This window comes from Lonchura striata, chromosome 4A (assembly GCF_050655825.1).
Source record: "Lonchura striata isolate lonStrDom1 chromosome 4A, ASM5065582v1, whole genome shotgun sequence".
NCBI lineage: Eukaryota > Metazoa > Chordata > Aves > Passeriformes > Estrildidae > Lonchura > Lonchura striata.
Window position 1 is genome coordinate 10,282,928 of NC_140742.1, and position 17,331 is coordinate 10,300,258.

Consider the following 17,331-nt stretch of genomic DNA (forward strand, 5'->3'; position numbering starts at 1 on the left):
AGCTTCTGCCATGTATTTTTTGGCCGCTATGTTGTACACCTGAGCTAGACAATTACACTCCAAAGAGTACTCAATTGCTGTTTTCATTTCTCTTCTATGGGCATATAAATCTTCAAATTCCATCATCACATGCTGAAAGGGCAGCAGCAACAAGAGGGAGAGCAGAGCAGGAGACTGTGGGTGGGTTTTTGCGATACAGAAAACATCTGCCAAAGATTATCATTGAAATATGATCTGAGCTGGCAAAGCCAATGGTCCAACTCCTCCACTTTGTGCTGCCCATCCTGCTTCCCAGCTGGCTGAGGCTCTGTTTCCACATTCTAACTCCTAAATTTCCCCTGTGGGAACCTAGAACCTGAACTCTGCCAGCTGTCCTGAGCCCAGATGCACCTACAAGAGCCCATACACAGGAACTTTTTTTTTTTCGTGACTGCACAAATCTGGAGCTTTGGAAGAAAATAATCTGAAACCATTTGAAAATGGCAACTCACAACCATTTCTCTTGCCAGAAACTTCTTTCCATAAGGTGGCCATGATTCAGTATCTCAAAAGCTCTTACTGAGCCCAAAAGAGGAACTTAACTGAAACTGCAGGATTTGACTGAGCTTTCTGCAAAACCTGAAGGAAGATGCAGGTTTTTTTTTAATTTTTCCCAAACAGAAGCTAGTTAATAATTCAATCTAAACTGCTACAGAAGCAATGAATGAAAAAATAAATCTACACAGATTTATGCAAAACTCAGTTGTTTTAGACTCTACTTATTATGGCTCTTTATTGAATATTAATAAGCACTGTTCGAGCTGCAAAGCAATTGGAAATAAATGTGTTTATTTTATTGCATGTACAGCTGTAGTATTGTTTTTGCCATTATTAGCCACCAAGCAATGTGGCTAAGATTAGATAAGATAGCTAGAAGAAAGCTCAAAAAATTCCACTACAGCTGGCTGGTGAAGTACAGAAAAAGCTTTCTATTTGACTTTGTATTAAAAAGAAATTGGATATCACAAGTCTAAAATGGTGATGCCAAGAAGATATTTTGAGAGAAATCACAGAAGACTGCCTTTAGAGAAAAGACGTCAACAAAAATGAGTGACTGAAATAATGTGGAGTACTTCAGACATGGACAAGAGGTACTAGGGATCAGAAATGAATTATTACGCTCTAAAATGATCCAATAAAAATCGAACTGTAGTGCAGTAATCAGAAAATGTATTGGAAAAGAGATAGGTTATAAAAAGAAAAAGGAGCTTTCAAGTACTGTAGGCTATTAGCTACTACTGAGAAATCTGGATTCAGGAGATTATATTTCTAAAAAAATATGCACACAACCAAACATAGCTGAATTAGCTGTTCAATAGGTAGTGAACTATAAAAATTAAAAAGATAGATCGGAGACAGAATTACAGGCTAAAAGAAAAATAATCAATGCAACCATCAATAGGAGTTTTGAAATGAACACTGTACTGGCTGAACACACAACCACACAGGCTTCAGGAAGAATGACTCAATTATGTTTTTCCCCACAGGCAAAGATATAAAAGATAGTTGTAGACACATTGAGCACATCAGAGAAAAGCATTTGGGCAGTGCCCCTTGTTGCAGAGGAAGAACTGCAATTCTAAAGGGTGAATAATTAGAGACTCCCTGGAAAAAATACGTTTGGGCTCTGCTGCCTTTGGCAGAGCAGCCCTGGCCCCTGCAGCCCCTGTGCCCACCTTCACAAATGCTCCCCAGCACACGCTGCCCACAAACCCACACAAAATGGGAGGGAAAAACTTTCTTTATCGAAGCAATGGAGAAGCACTGGAACAACTCAGCTGGGAGACAGGAGGGTTGAGGATTTTTGAAAAAGGCACAATGTGAAGTCTCATTTCTAGTCATATACGCTTCTTTATAAATATATATCAATATCATCTTCCTTATAAAAGGAAATTATGTAATATTCTGGAAAACCTTTTGGCCTCAACAAAAATTTACAAGTACATAAAAAAAATTTGGAAATTTTCCCTTCACCAGAAGTATTGCTTTACAAAGTTCCACCCCCATCTGTGATCAGCAGCATAACCTAAACCTTTCCATGGTAATCAAAAGGTGCAAGCATCCACAAGTTGTTTTGTCATAAAGAAAATAACTGAGAAGTCTCTAGAGCTTAGCTGCAAATTCTGCATTGCTTATCAGGTCCCACTGACAGTGCATAGCTCACAAGCAGCTCTCTTACTCAACAATTCAAGGAGATTCAAGTAAGATTCAATTCAAGCAAAGTACATCAGATACTTTCTGATTGTGTACCTAGAGGTAAGTTAATACCAAATTATGCAGAAAAAAGTTAATACCAAATTATGCAGAAAAATATAAATTGCAAGCATGCATTATGACCCTGCCACATCTGCCACAGTAAAATACTTGCTCTAGACCTTAGTGTGATTGAGCAATAACAAAGTTTGCTGTCTCAAAAGCACTGTCTGGTGAAAATTAATCAAATAGGATGTTCTCAAACCCAAAGTGCCACTTGACATTGATGTTGAACAAAGCAATGAGAAGGGCAGACAAGTCTGAACAACACTTACTGTGCCTTTGGTACATATAAAAGGTAAGTCTCAATTCATAATATAGATCTACTCAAAAATAATTGTAGGCAGAGATGAAAAAAGTTTAAAAGCTACATAGAAAGATGAGAGCAAAACCCTTTCAATTAAATGGGAGGGAGGAGTGCTAGGAACCATAATTAATACAATACACAGCCTAGAAATACCCTTTTGTCCCTTTGTTACCTGCTTTTGAGATCTTTTCATAAAGTTTCCCGCAACAGAGCTGAACAACCCTAACCTGATGTCCTAAGCCATCCTCACTTGCAGGTATTTCATCCCATGGATATATTTTAGGATATGTGGTTTCACAGAATAAAAACCCCATCTCCAGCTTCCCCTCTGGATGAGCCAAGGCAAGGAACATGGGTATTTTACATGTGGTTTGTGGTGCCCCAAGGGCTGCCCCTCCGTGCTGCCAGAACAGCTCCTGGCCAGCAGCTCATGATCAGAAGCTGACATGTGCTGCTCAGCTCAGAGCTGGGAACATGGTAAAAAAAATCTAGACTGCAGATCATTTGGGCTAGAAATTTAAGACAAAGTAAAAAAAAGCACTGGCAATATAGTTAGTCATCAGAATATGTGAATCTGATTAAATATTACTCAAAAGTATCTGTAATGGAAAAGAAGCAGCCTGCAGGAATTATGCAGTGTTTCTGGGCCCATATTCTAGAAGAGCTAATTGTACACATTTCCTCTTATGGTATGTTACCAAGTATAGAGTGAGAGTATAAAGCTAGATAAGATTAAATAAACAAAATTAATATAGAAAATGCTGAATTTTATTTTGTAAGCCCTTTGTAGAAAAGTTGAAACGAGCAGCATTCAAATCTGCTTTATTCTGAAAAAAATATCTAAAATTTCATAGACAACTTTTCATTCTTAACGTATTTTCTGTCACAGAAATTAGAAATAGGCTACTACATTTAGTTTAGCTTTGACTTTTAGCAGACTATGGAAACTGCAGCCATGGGGCACTATGTTTCTTCTAGATGAAAGCTACTCGCTATTATTAATACTTCCCGTTTGTAAGACAGGGATATGCTAATATTTGTAACCCTGAATAATACAGATTTATGCTGATCTGAATTCATCTTACTCCCAAGCCCAAGAGGAAATGAAATACTAACAAACTTGAAAATGTAAGATAATGCTCTCTCATGTAATTTAACACACAATTAAGTAAATGGGTAAAACTTGAAAAAGGTTAGTAAGGAAGAATGAACAACCTTTCTCATCCGTAAGACAACAATAAATTCTTAAATCTCACATCATCAAGAAAAAAAATATTATTTAGATTAAACCTTGCTAGACCCTAAAATGATAATTTTTCACCTCTGTATCCATCCTGTACTCATTTGGTAGGTCCCTTCTTTTTATTTCACTTATGGCATTACAGTTTGGGCAAGTCAGGTGGAGGCCATGAAGATGCTCAGAGAGCTGGAGCTAAGGAGACAGGCTTGGGCTGGAGAACAGAAAGGTCTGGGGAGATCTCAGAGCACCTCCCAGTACCTAAAAGGGCAACAAGACAGATGGAGAAGACATGGGATGATAGGGCAAGAGGGAATGGCTTTAAACTGACAGAGGGTGGGTTTAGAGGAGATATTGGGAAGAATTATTTCCCTGTGAGGGTGGGGAGGCCCTGGCACTGGGTGCCCAGAGCAGCTGTGGCTGCCCTGTGCCTGGAGGTGTCCAAGGCCAGGTTGGACAGGGCTTGGAGCAGCCTGGGAGAGGGGAAGGTGTCCCAGCCCATGGCAGGGGTGGAACAAGATGATCTTCACAGTTGCCTCCAACCCAAACTACTCTGTCATGTGGCAGCTGGAAAGCATTTTGCTACAGGGATGAAAAAAGCTCCATTTCTCTTTGTATTTAAAACCATTCTGGCTGACAGGATAAGGGACCAAATGAGAGTAACTTGATCTCATTTATCTAGCAGCCTTAACTGTAACCTTTCATGATCAGAGTTCACAAGTTTTTCCTCAGCCTTATTTTGCACTAATGATATTCAACTTTCAGCTTTGAGCAGAACATCCAACACTTTGGTGAAAAACAGATTCCAACTGGTAGAAGCATCTACATTTTAAGGCATAAAAGGAAAATTTATTATATTTCAAATAACTATGAAACCAAATTAAATAATTCCAAAGGACATACATACAAAATATGACTGTAGGTTGTTTCTGTAAATGAGATTGCTAATCTTCTAAAACATTTTAAAATTTAACCAAAAGAGATGAGAAATAAAAAACAATGTAAACTTAATAAAAAACATAAATAAAACATCAGGATAGACATGCTGACTGTTTAGAAATTAAACTATTCCTAGCAACACACTTGTCCAGAGATGCCCTCCTGTAGAATTCACAGTAAATGCTCAACAAGAGAAAAAGTATTTTGTTCAGTGTTTGCCTGGTCTCATAAAGATTGTGAAATGAGAAGTCAGACAATCCTCATCCTTCTGCACTACAGCACCCTGACAGAAAGCAGACACTTATCTGCCTACCCTATCTCAGTTTCCCCCCCTGTGGCAGCCTAAATAAACTGAGGTCCCAAGAACTGCAGAATCACTGGAAAATATTTTTGCACTGTGAAGTATTTCTGGAGATAATTTTCCTTTGCATTCATACACAGAATAATGAGAAAATAAAAAGGATTTAAATGAAAGGAGTGATAATTTCTATTGCTGCTGGCTCCTCAAGGCACAGCCACTATACTTGCTGTATCACACAGGGGAGGAAAGCCAAGAGATTTTTTTCTTGAGCTCTAATGCCAATTTACTGATTTCCGGAACAAAAATCAGACCTGGTTCTTCTCCTCTTTTCCTCCCTCCCCTCCCATGAAAGAAAAAAAAAACCTTCAGGGAAAAAAAATATTACACAACCTTGTGCAAATGGACAGATAATTTTTACTATGCTGTGGGAAAGGTCATTTTGATTCTGGAATATAGAAATATTTCTGCTACATTCTAAATACTGTTTCATTATCTTTAATGTAAGATACTAAATACTGATACTTGTTTTTAAATTAGTGTTAAAAGAGAACCACAAAAAAAGGAATGTTTTAATACCGTGTCATGATTTTAATAGACCACATGAAAACCGTAAAGATTAAAATAGCAGACATGCAGATGCAATGCCCTTGTTAGTTAGAAAAAGTAATAAAGATGGTAATTTTAAAAGGCAGAATTTCCCCCACAATACTGACAAAAAAGTCATTAGCTGAATTTCCATACATAAACAATTTCAGAAATGGCTTAAACACTGGGGGCACAAACTCAAGACTTGCATGATATTGCAGCTGAGGTGATGCTGCAGTGCTTTCAGAAGCATCTCACACTTATCCAAAGCAATTTGGATAACTTACATGCTGCCTTTGAGACAGTAACATTTCCAAAGGAACCACTCTAAGGTCAACAAAAGCATCTTACACTCTGAACAAGCGCAGCAGAGCAGTTCCCATGTCAGTGAATATGCCAATGCTCCCCAAAAGACATTGCTATGTTACTGCAGGGGGGCACATCCCTCCTTCCACACCGAGGATCCGCCTTTGAAACAACAGCAGAGCAACCAACATCAACACCTTGTAAACACTAAAAGATCAAAAGACTCCACAACAAAAGCAACAGAGGTCTTTTATTAAGGGAAGGTAAGTGGCCCTTTTCTGTCAAATATCTGAAAATATCATAAATCAAATACCTGACAAGCTATAGCCAACTACAGAAGTTGAAGGAATTTCACCAAGAGGGTTTTTGCATTTTATTGATGAGGTTGCTTTAATCTATTAGGTGCCTTAAATGATCTGATGGGCAGGAGTGTACAAACAGAATGGAATCCATACCACAACAAAAAGGTAAAATAAACCATACAAGGAACAAAAATATTAAATGACACAGAGGGAATGGGATTAAGACCAATATTTACCTTTATATTTTCAAGGGTACTTACACATATTTAACCTAATGGGTCTACTTGCAAATTAGTAATTGAATTTCTTAATTGCACCACTGTAAATAGTGACAGGACAGGAGCTAATGGATATACTTCAGCCATCATTATTAGAAACACAATTCTGCATAGAGAGGCAGCCACATGCCCACTTCTCTGAGCATGTATTGCTATTGTAATGTAGCTGTTGGAAATAATTTCCTGGAGAAATGAGAAAGCCAGAGATCAGCTTAATGCCTGAGTTGTTTACAAAGTAACAGTAAATAACAGCAACATTAATCACAATGCTGTCACTTTCTTACATTAAACACAAGACTTTTATGAAGAGCCAAATCCAAGCCTAATTTAAACAGGTGTGAATTCACAGTAGGTCTATTGTCACACACCATAAATTAAATCAGAGCCTTGTCCTTAGCTAAATCCTCCCCATGTCTGCATAACTACAGCATTCACAAAGCTGTGCTTCCCATACAGCATCAGCCATTGTAGTATTTCCTTTACTAATTAAGTATCTCTATCCCTTTAATAGATACTGATAAAATACTGCATATGAAGTGCAAAGAACTAAGGTGACTTGTTCAAAACTCACCCATCTGCCCAGCAATCAAAACGAAAAATCCCCAGAGATTTAGGGATAGTCAAAAGCTCTGTTAAATGGATCACTGCTCCCAGGCTATAAAACAAACAGATGAATTACACAAGAATAATCTTACATGTTTCTACCTCATTAAACTTAGCTTTGATCTGTAACCTACTAAATTCTCTTCTACATCTACTTATTAATATATGGCTAATATTATTACCCCATCTTTGCAGTCTGATGTTTAAAATGTTTGTTATTATTAGAAGTATTGTTTCAAATAGAATCTGATACCATACACTCATGTTAAGAAGAGAATTTCCCCAACACTTTATGCAGGTAAAAAGGAAAAGTTATGTTTCCACAGCTGTTTTTTTTCCCCCTCTTGCTTTGGTTTTAAAAAGACAAGTATGTTATTAAAAAAAGTCCTCTGACCAGATCTCACAAGCACTCTAATGCTACATTGCATGACCAGTGGTACTTCAGCATGTACTAAAACCCTAATTTCTTGCCTACAAATCTCAAAGAAGTCATTGTGAACGACACCTAATACCCCGTTGTCATAAAATAATTCAGCCAAAGAAATTGAGCAGAAATCTGGATCCAAGACAAGACTGCATTTCACAGTACACTCCTCCAGCACTGAGAATCCTGTACTCTCACTGTGCTGTAGAGAAAGAGTAACTAATTGCATAAAAACATCTAAGTAGATGTCAGGAATGAGGAAAATAAGTCAGACTTAAAAGTATGTCAAAGCAATCTGACAAAATAAAAGAGGTTAAAAATTGTGATATTTTAGGAATGGCTGAAGTTCCACACTAGCTCTCAACTGAGATGTAGCAGCTTAAAGTAAAAGAGTTGATGGATGTGCAGATGTGCTAAATGTGGCTCAAAAGTGGATTATGGTTTGGCATAAATGCACTTGAGGTCAAATTCATCATGTCACAGCTGCATGGACATCCTGTAAAGGACAACATAAGAACTGAATGAATAATAATGAGGAAGGTTATCTGGACACAAAATGGACTGTAGACTGCTTTTTAATACACTACCTAGTGTGGGAGGCATATCTGTGTCAAGCCATGTAATTTTAGGGATATATCTGGAGATCATACTTTCTGTAGGTCTTCTTGACCACATACTCCAGAAAGATAAACAAACAAACAAATTTTCCAGCTCAGTAATCTGGCAGATGAAAGCACTGAATTTGCTGTTCTGACATGCTGCAGTGACAGATACCATTGTACCAGTGAACTGAGGATAAGTACAGTCTTCAATGGAATAAAGGAACTAATTTTGATATAGTTATTCTGTGGTGTTGCTATCTGAAATTTACATTCACATATTTTAGAGTAACACTGTTTAAATGGAACTATTTACACTATACCAGAGATAAGCAATGATCCCTAAGAAATTGGTCATTCATTTCCTGCAGTCAATATATATTTTGCTTAGCCTCAGGCAAAGCTGAAGGCAGTCTGTGCACTAATAGGCTATTATTAGTTGCCATTAACTTGACAACAATAAATGGGAATGTCGGTATTTCATACAATCTGCTAAATGCTGACAAAACAACCAGAGTGTTTTAACAGTGATTATGACGGAGTTGGTGTGTCTACAAAGGAAAACAATCCTCAAATAAATTCTCAAATTGGGTTACCCACAATAAACAGAGAAGTATATCCTGTGCCAGGGAACTTCAAGCTAGAGCTTAGAATGAATATAGGAGAATGTAAAAAAATAGCTAAAAAGAAGAAAATTCTACAAAGTACATTAGCTCCAGATCAATGTAAAGCAAAAAACTGTCTTGAAAGCACACCTACTGGAGTCCACTCAATTAATTGTCCCAGTATTACCACAAAAAGACCTGTTCTGCATTTGTAGCAAAAATTGAGTTCAAAGAGGAAGAAAAAATATTAACCCAAACCTAAAACACCCTACTGGACCCTATAAAAATATGGACAACAATAACAATGTTTTCTCAAATCATGCAAAAACTGTACCTGTCTCCAGTTAAATTTTCTTTCTTCATTAATTTTACTCCAGTTCCAAATAGCTGCATTCACATACCATTTGGTCAAGCCCTTGAAATCCAGAATTGCTAAATATTTTTACAGAACTTAGGCAGTATAATGGAAACTAATATTTCATGCACTTCCAGCAACAGATCTTCTGCACACTCCCATTTTCACACCAGAGTAGTTACTGGCAGGCACAAAAAAAAAATTCATTTCTATGGCAGTAACTGACAAAGATAAATGCAGTACTTGTGGCTCTCTGATAAAGCCTCTGGCACACAGGACTGCATAGAAACAGGAAGATGTGCGATCTATGACATAATTTAAGTAGAGATTTATGAACTTCTGTATTCAAAGAGTGCATTGTTGCTGAGTGCCAGCCCAGATGAAAAACACACTGCTCTCTGGATCAAGAATCTTGGCTATGAACTGTGAATTAATAGATAATATAAACAAATATGGCTTGAACTGCTGTGTTCAAATTCAGACCTTAACTTTCAAGACTGTAATTATAATAATGACTCAACACCACAGGAAGCACTGACACCTGTTTGATTGGCCCTGCCTGAAGACATCTAAAGAGTTCAAGTGAACCACAGCTCTGATTCTCCCTTTTCCAACTTGCTCTTGCCCTCACTTTCCTTTCTCAACTCTTTAGTTAAAACTGGTACTCAAGCACCTCAAACATGAATCCCTGATTTAAAAAACTGTTATAAGGCTTAAAGAAACAAAATATTAAAGTCACATAAAAAAATATTATCTACACCAGTTTAAATTTATTAAAATCCTTCTCAGAGATAAACCTTTAGAAGAAAGTATTCTTTGGTGGGGAAGCACAATATTATGTGTCCCTACCTTAACAACACTTACCCCATAGCTCTTGCTACATCTGTGCAAGATGAAGGTGCACTACTTACAGTAATTTTCATCTACAGAAGATTACTTATTTAGTGGTACATGTAGTACTAAGCAAAATATCATAAACATCCAGCTGCACCACTGCACTCCAGATTGAAATACAGAACTTGGTTACTTTGCTTAATTTGCTTTCAAATACTTCTGCTTCCCAGGACCTTACAAGAGAAATGTGTATTCTTTAGTCTAAACAGCACAAGGATGCACATTCCTTCCATAAAGCATTCCCTTTCAATCATTTTTACAGTTAAGGGCTGACCAATGCCAGCCAGACCAGATTCAACTCCTTCAGCCACCACCCAAAACCCAGCGTCTCTAGGAAAACACAAACACACACCTCCCTCAAGCCCAAACAAAACCTCTCTATGCAATAAACACTTTACAGAGGATGGATCCCACAGAAACAGGAAGCTGGAAGACAGCCAGCCACTGCACACTGGAAATGGGGTGGCATCTAAAAATCAACTGATTCCAGCAACACAATAAAATGTGGTACCACAGAATGCTTAATCCTTAAAGGAATATTTAATAGAAACAAGCTGTGCACTAAAATATCTTTTTTAACCTCAACCAGACAATGTTTTTGAGCCTATATTAGACATTATCATTGCTACTGGCAGACATTCAGGTGAAATTATATAATTATGAGCTTCATGTTTGATAAATTCAAACATGTAAGTATAGAAATGCCATTTATACTGAATGAAACCCTTTTCAGTTGTATTAACCTTATGCCTACAGAGGCACTAAAATATGTCATTGTCAACACTGGAGTGTCAATATTTAATGACATCCAGATCTGCCATAACATGCAGTTATTAAACATACAAATTAAAATATCAGCTAAGCTTGTTGATCTTAAGCATGATAAATTTGTTTACTTACTATACTTTGTAAGGAAACAGTAGCTTTTAATCAATTTTAATGCAAAGTAAAAAATACTAATTCTTCATGTTAATTATATACACATTTTCCCCCTCTGTGACACACTAAATGGTAAGAAAAGCAAATGAGTAAAAAATCCTGAACGAGAATGAATATTTAGAAAACACACATACACAAAAACCAAGCCGATGTGACCCACAAGCCCACTCTCTATATGCAGAGAAATACAGAACTGACACATGACAAAGACCTGTTCAGTCTGTCCTACTGATAAAGACACGTCTTAAGGTGTAGCATAAGATTAGAGGTAAACAGAGAATTTAGGACTGCACGTTGTCTTTCTCAAGTCACCCAGCTGAAGAACCTTAAAGCTATCTCCAGAAGCCACAGGAGCAACTGTATGCAAAATGTGATAAAAATGTACATATATAGATTTTAGAACCTAATTCATAGGCCATAAAGTTCAAATGATAAATGTCTTATGACACAGAAATGAAGAATGTGGGAAAGTTATTCTTCTCTAGAGGAATTATGTTTGAACAAAATCACAGTTTCATTTTTTTCTCTTATTTTCTGTCTAAACTATAAATACAATACACACAGCAAACCCCTTCACCTTACATACAGTACAGGGATCTAGGAAGGAAGGGGGAAAAGAGAAAGAAAACAAAAGAGGAAAAAAAAAAAGAAAAAAGGAAAATAAGAGAAGTAGAAAAAGGAAGTTTTGAATAAATTACTACTAGCATTGAGTACATGAGACGCATTTCTTTATTACCATTCTCCCCATCAGACTTCCTTTCATGGTCAGTGTCAGTGAGGGACAAGGCTGAGTTTGCCCGGCTGGACAAGCAGGAGCTGTGTTCTGATTTGATGCCCCTCATCCACATCCTCAGGGCGTGGTCCGGGGACGCTCCTCCTTCTGTCTCAGTGTCCACATCCGAGCCCACCTCCAGCGGGTAACTGTGCTCAGCTACACCATGGAGCTCAGTTTGATAGCCAGAGCACAGGATATGGGGAGTCTCACAGAATTCCATGTCTGGAAAAAACAAAAGTTCAGAAAAAAATGTAGCAGTGAAAAATGTAGCAGTGATTTTCTTCTGGAGAATCTGTTTTGAGAATTAAACACTGTTCACACTATTAGAAGACTTTTTTTGGTCAGTGACTCACTTTGCTATCTAATCTACTCTAAAGGTAATACAACTAGAAGAATATATAGTAAAACATATAGTGCTGCACTGTAATTGTGCCTTTTTGTCTGATAGGAATATGTATTATAGCTCAAACATGTGCACACCCACACACTGATAGCTGCACATCAATCTACAACTGAAGTGAGCATCTGCAAACACAGATACTTTTTCATGTTTTGCCAGGAAGGCAACAGCTCTAAATTAATATCAGTATGTTTTTATCCTAGGGAAAGTGTAGCAAATTTGCCAATAGAGAACTTAAAAAATAACATTTAAAATATTTGGCATATTGTGGAAGACAAAGGAAGGGTACTTACCATTGGCTTGCTCTTTGAGAGTGCTGTCCTTGCATATTCACACCAGTGGGTTTGGGTTCTCCAGTGCTGGTGGCCTACAGGAACTTCCTAGAAGAGCAGTGACTACTAGGACTGTACAAGGGCCATCTCATGACACCAAGCCCTCTGAGATTTGAGAGTTGTACAGTGCTACAAGTTATCCTTACTGAACACCACAGCTGTTGGGCAGCACAAATCCAAGGACAAACAGAAGGTGGACAGGACCCGTAATGTGAATATGCAGAGGAAACATTCTCGAAGAACTACAGGTAAGTAACACACATCAGCAAATTGCAACTCCCGTTTGAGGTAGCCTCTGCATATTCTCACTTGTGAGAATCCAATTACAAATGCAACTCACAGGGACTATGACAGGGAGTTCTAATTAAATAAGGATTACAGAGCTGCACTTCTTAATTGAACATCAGACCTGGGATGCCATCTTGAGAGACTAAATACAATATCAAATATGCATACAGTATTTCAGTTTCTAGAAAAGAAACATTAGAGACAAGAGTCATTGTTTAAGACTAACGACAAATACTCTTTTCTACTGTCATCCTAACCAAAGCTTTAATTTGTCAAACTAATCCACTTACCAGCTAGTGAGAGGAATGATTCTGATTGCTCTCCTTGAAATAATAAAAAGCCCTAGCATTCTCTTGAAGGTATCAACCAAAACCTACAAACCAAATGCTAAGATATAAATTGAACCACCGGAGGAAATTGTAATTCATCTGTGTCTATACATCTTTCTTTTGCCATCCAAAAATTCCTGAAGGTCTTGGCTGTAGTCTTGGCTTTGAGCTCAGGGAAAGGCAACCTCATTTGTAGAGGGCAAGGGAAGAAGGCAGGCAGCAAACAGAAAAGCATGGACACGGCCTCACTTTCCTACAGGAGTCATGGCAGGTCACCCTGTCTTGCCTGGTGTTGCTGAATCCCAGCAGCACTGGCCACCACTGCTCCTGCTCCCTTCGGAGCAGCAACACAGCTGTGGGGATGATCCCAAGTGCTCCATCACCACTCTGGTCTTTTCCTCTAGCTCACAGGAGGAGGATGTGGTCTCAGCCCTATCCTTGAGAAGCTGAGATGTGCCTTCATGAGCCCGGCCCACCAAGTCTCTCAAATGCACTGAGACTGACTCCAAAGTTTGATGGAGATGGCTAAGAGAAAACAGCCAAAATATTTGGAAGCAGTTGCATAGGGAATATTTGGCATTTGAACTTTGTCTACCTTAAAACAGATGTGATTTAAGGAAACATCATCTGATCCTTCTTCCCCTTTAAAAGAAATCTTTGCTTATTTTCACCATCCGAGGAACTTCCCCATAATTAAAAATCTTCCTATAACTTCAAGAATCACCTCAGCTGATGCCAGGTCCTCGGGGGACAAGGATGCAGGCATTTTTGTACATGGCTGTCCCTGCAGGCAGATGTCTGCCATTAGCAGCCTGGAGCCCATGTTCTCCCTGTTTGCATTTGCATATGCCACGGGGAAAATTCATCCCAGCAAATCCCACAAAATGCTAATTAGATTGCACATTTTTAAGAAGGACAGAATTTACCCTTCAGTCTATATGTTAATTCCTTTTTTTTTTATTTTGGCAAAAGAGACTTTTTATACTATAACTCATGTTCTACTCAAGTTTAACACAATCTATTCCCTTAATAGTCTATTTTTTAAGTATACAAGCCTTTGCCAGATTTTAACTCCCACGGGATGAATTTTCTGTAAAGCTTTTACAATGGCAGAAGTGGCTGCTTTTAGTCTGCATATCTAACCTTTTTACCTAAAATACTACATATTTCCACAAGGAGATAAAGTTCAAGTAGATTTATGATAGATTCTGTATTACCACAAAGACATAGTCACGAGAGAAATGAGAGAACATTAATACAAAATTCAAGGTTTTGCATGAATAGGGGGCAGAGGAAAAAAAGTGGCAGTTATAAAGATGATGAAACGATTTGGAACCTTCATGGAGCCTGTTGTAACACAACCATTAAAAACCAAGTATTTTATCTCATATTGTTACTAATTTGCTTTTTCAAAAAGTAATGCATGAAGAAATATAAAATATCTAATGAGCAACAAAAGGAAAAAAGGCTTGTTAAAAAAAAAATCAGCATTTCAATTAACAGACCCCTTTTCTTTCTACTTCTAAACACAATTTTCTATTAAAAAAATCTTCAGAGATAAGCAGTTAAAGAGAAGTTGGACACTGGTGCCTATTTAAGGCTGATATGAGAACTGGGCAGCTGACCAGGCAGTTCTAACAGCTTCAGCTTTGCTCACAAAGCTCCTGAAAACGCCAGGCAACTCACAAAGGGTTTATTTACTGTGGCATCAATTTAGCCCCAGTACAGTGCAAAACCTAAGTTAGGATTTTCATGCAGGTACATAACACTTATTGCACTGCACCTTCAGGACTATCTCCTTGTCCATTGTACGGTCAGGAGTAACTGTGTGCCAGCTCCTCTTTCTACAACTCTTTTATTTTTTCTTGCACGGGTTAAAAAAAAAAGTTACCCTAGTGAAAGACCACAGAGGCCCTTCTCTCCAACCTAGTAATTCTGCAAACTTGGACTTGCAGGACTTGTGGAATCTCCTCACTGTTGCCCTTTGCCAAGAATTCTGCTAATTTCAACCAACTAACCGAGAGTATAAATAAATATTTATTTCAATAAATAAATATTTAATATGCAGGAAAAACTAACCAAACAAAGAAGATAGAAGAAACATAAAACTAGAATACAAATACTGATGGGCATGAAGAACTTTCCTTTCCAGTCTTCCTATTCCCTTGTGGAAAATTATTATTTTGTATTAATAACAGAATGATAAATGTTAATTTAAATTACTTAATTGACCTATGTGTTCAACTAGAGAAAGATATTACAGAAAAATATAATTTATTTATAAACTGGAATAATTTGACATCTTGCAATTAGGTACCTTTTATGAACCCCATCACATAATTAAGCAATTGCAATTTATTGATTGTAAAAGTCTTTAAACATCACTGATTCACAAATGAGTTTTATTCTTGATTCTTGGTATGAGGTGGTTCTTACTCTGAGAATGCTCCCTGCTCAAACACAGACAAAATCAATTCTCTGGATGAAAAAAATACAAATTACTCTTTCTGCAATTATAAAATTATAAAAGAGACTAAGGAGGCTCAAAGGCAAGGCAAAAATATCAGTCTTGGAATTTTAAATCCATGATGCTTATTTTGGCCTAGTATCCTGTTTCAGACTGGGTTTTTGAAAACACTGGAAATATCAAGAGTCTGGGAAGGAGAACAAGGAAGGAACTCCAGAAAGGTAAATAATACACATTAACCTGAACAGCGTCATGTTTATGCTTGTGTCTGAGGGAGTGTATCAGGAATGTAAGAGAAAAAATATCCCAGGCATGCACTTTTGTTTATGGGTTGGGGTTTTAGTGTTACACCTCAACTTGGTGTAGATTTTTTCACACTGAACTTAGTCCAGTGCTTTAATCTGCAGGTGTATTATGTGTGCTGCAAAACAAGCAGAAAGGCAGACCAGCTACTCATGGTATAAGAGACTCAGAGACACTGGGAGGGAGGGAGGGAAAGAGTGAGGGAAAAAATGTAAATCAAATGGGAGAAATTGAAGTTTGCCTTCATTTTTGGAAGCAATACATATGCATTCTCCTAAATGAGAAATTTTGAGGGCTATTGAGCACTCTGCTAAATTTCATGTGTTCAACGGTCCTTAAAATTTCTCATTTTTCACCTGAGGACTGTGGTTTACACTGGCTGGTTGCTGGACTTGAGAATTAAATGTGCAGAGATCTTAAGCTGCTTCAAAAAGGCATTCGTGAAATACAACCTGCTACATATATTTTTGAATGCTTTTTGCATACACTTCTCATTTAGTCAAAGATCTTCTTTCCATGTTGAGAGCATACCACATCTTTCCTAGGACAATATAATTCAATGAAATTAAGCTCCAATAAACATCTGTACAACAATCACTGAGAAAAAAAAAATCAAAAATGCATTACACTGACTATTAATTTCTTTTTTATCAGCAATTGCATTATTGCCAAAGCCTGGAACTGTCTCTCAGCTGCATATATTTTAATAAATAAAATTTGGTACACATATTACACATAAGTAAGAACCATATAAAATATACCATTTGAATTTTTATACTTCGATAGCAAATAAATTGTATTGTACATTTTATTTTGCTGTATTTCAACTTTTCCTTGCATTTCCTTATTTATGTAGCTTACTTTCTTACATTAATCTCAAGTTACCAGCAGAGATGATAGAAAGTTCAAAAATATCAGCTATAACAACTAAAAGAGGAATAAAAGAGGAATCAGAGTCTGTTCCAACACTGAGTGAAATTTGCAGGTTAGGCAGCTAAGGGATTAGGAAAGGAGGCTGCACTTTCAGGAAACTCCTTGGTTTGCGAAATTTATCAGGAAGAAAAAGTCTTTATTCTTCAGGTCCTTCCCTAGAGGTACCAGAGGATGAGGTTCCAACCCATGCCTCATGGCAAATATCTTTCTAGTCTCTTCTTCAGACTAATTCTTCAAACTTAAAGAGCACAGAAATAGACTGAACCTCTTAAAATATTCTCATGGAGTCCTCACATATTAATATTTATTTTCACTACTACTGAAAGAAACATAAATAAGGAATTTTTGCACAGCAATCATCCTGATCCTATGGGGACACAGATTAATTTCTCTGTCCCCAGAAGCAGAGGATTCTTCTGGAGATCACTTGAAATTCTTACTTTAGAGATTTTGTTCTTCAAGAGGTTCTCAACTAACAAGATGCCAGAGGAGGCATCTTTGGAGCTACAGTGTGGATGCAGCACGTCTCATTTTAATT

The 17,331-nt window shown here is 37.4% G+C and overlaps 1 protein-coding gene across 22 annotated transcripts in view; it reads right to left on the minus strand.

Moving 5' to 3' along the window:
* TENM1 (teneurin transmembrane protein 1) overlaps positions 1-17,331 on the minus strand; it is a 793,032-nt gene that overhangs the window by 195,690 nt on the left and 580,011 nt on the right. For 20 of the 22 annotated variants that reach the window (XM_085571039.1, XM_077786535.2, XM_085571036.1 and 17 more), the window contains one exon: positions 11,703-11,963. The exons of the other annotated variants lie outside the window; for them this stretch is intronic. In XM_085571039.1, the coding sequence (XP_085427165.1) occupies positions 11,703-11,963 (261 nt within the window). The remainder of the gene's footprint in view (positions 1-11,702; positions 11,964-17,331) is intronic. 22 annotated transcript variants of the gene reach the window in all.